Genomic DNA, 312 nt, shown 5'->3' on the forward strand with positions numbered 1-312 from the left:
GATCGGGATCGGGATCGGGATCGGCACCGGCACCGGCACTGCCACTGCCACGGGGCAGGAAGGTCGTCACCGAGGGGCGACTCGGCAGCACCATGCTGAAGAAGTTCGACAAGAAGGACGAGGAGTCGGGTGAGGGGAGCCGGGCTGTGAGGGGAGGCTCCCCCTGTGTGTAAGGGAGAGCTGTGAGGGGAGACCCCTCCTGTGGGTAAGGAGGGGGTGCTGTGAGGGGAGACCCCTCCTGTGGGTAAGGAGGGGGTTCTGTGAGGGGAGACCCCTCCAGTGGGTAAGGCGGGGGTGCAGTGAGGGGAGCGA

At 66.7% G+C, this 312-nt stretch overlaps 1 protein-coding gene across 1 annotated transcript in view; it reads left to right on the forward strand.

Annotated features, from left to right (window-relative positions):
- Positions 1-72: 72 nt before the first annotated feature.
- COPG1 (coatomer protein complex, subunit gamma 1) overlaps positions 73-312 on the forward strand; it is a 20,119-nt gene continuing 19,879 nt past the window's right edge. The window contains exon 1 of the mRNA XM_009708492.1: positions 73-129. Coding sequence (XP_009706794.1) covers positions 93-129 — 37 coding nt within the window. The 5' untranslated portion in view covers positions 73-92. The remainder of the gene's footprint in view (positions 130-312) is intronic.

Source organism: Cariama cristata, unplaced genomic scaffold, assembly GCF_000690535.1.
Source record: "Cariama cristata isolate BGI_N322 unplaced genomic scaffold, ASM69053v1 scaffold39590, whole genome shotgun sequence".
Classification (NCBI taxonomy): Eukaryota; Metazoa; Chordata; class Aves; order Cariamiformes; family Cariamidae; genus Cariama; species Cariama cristata.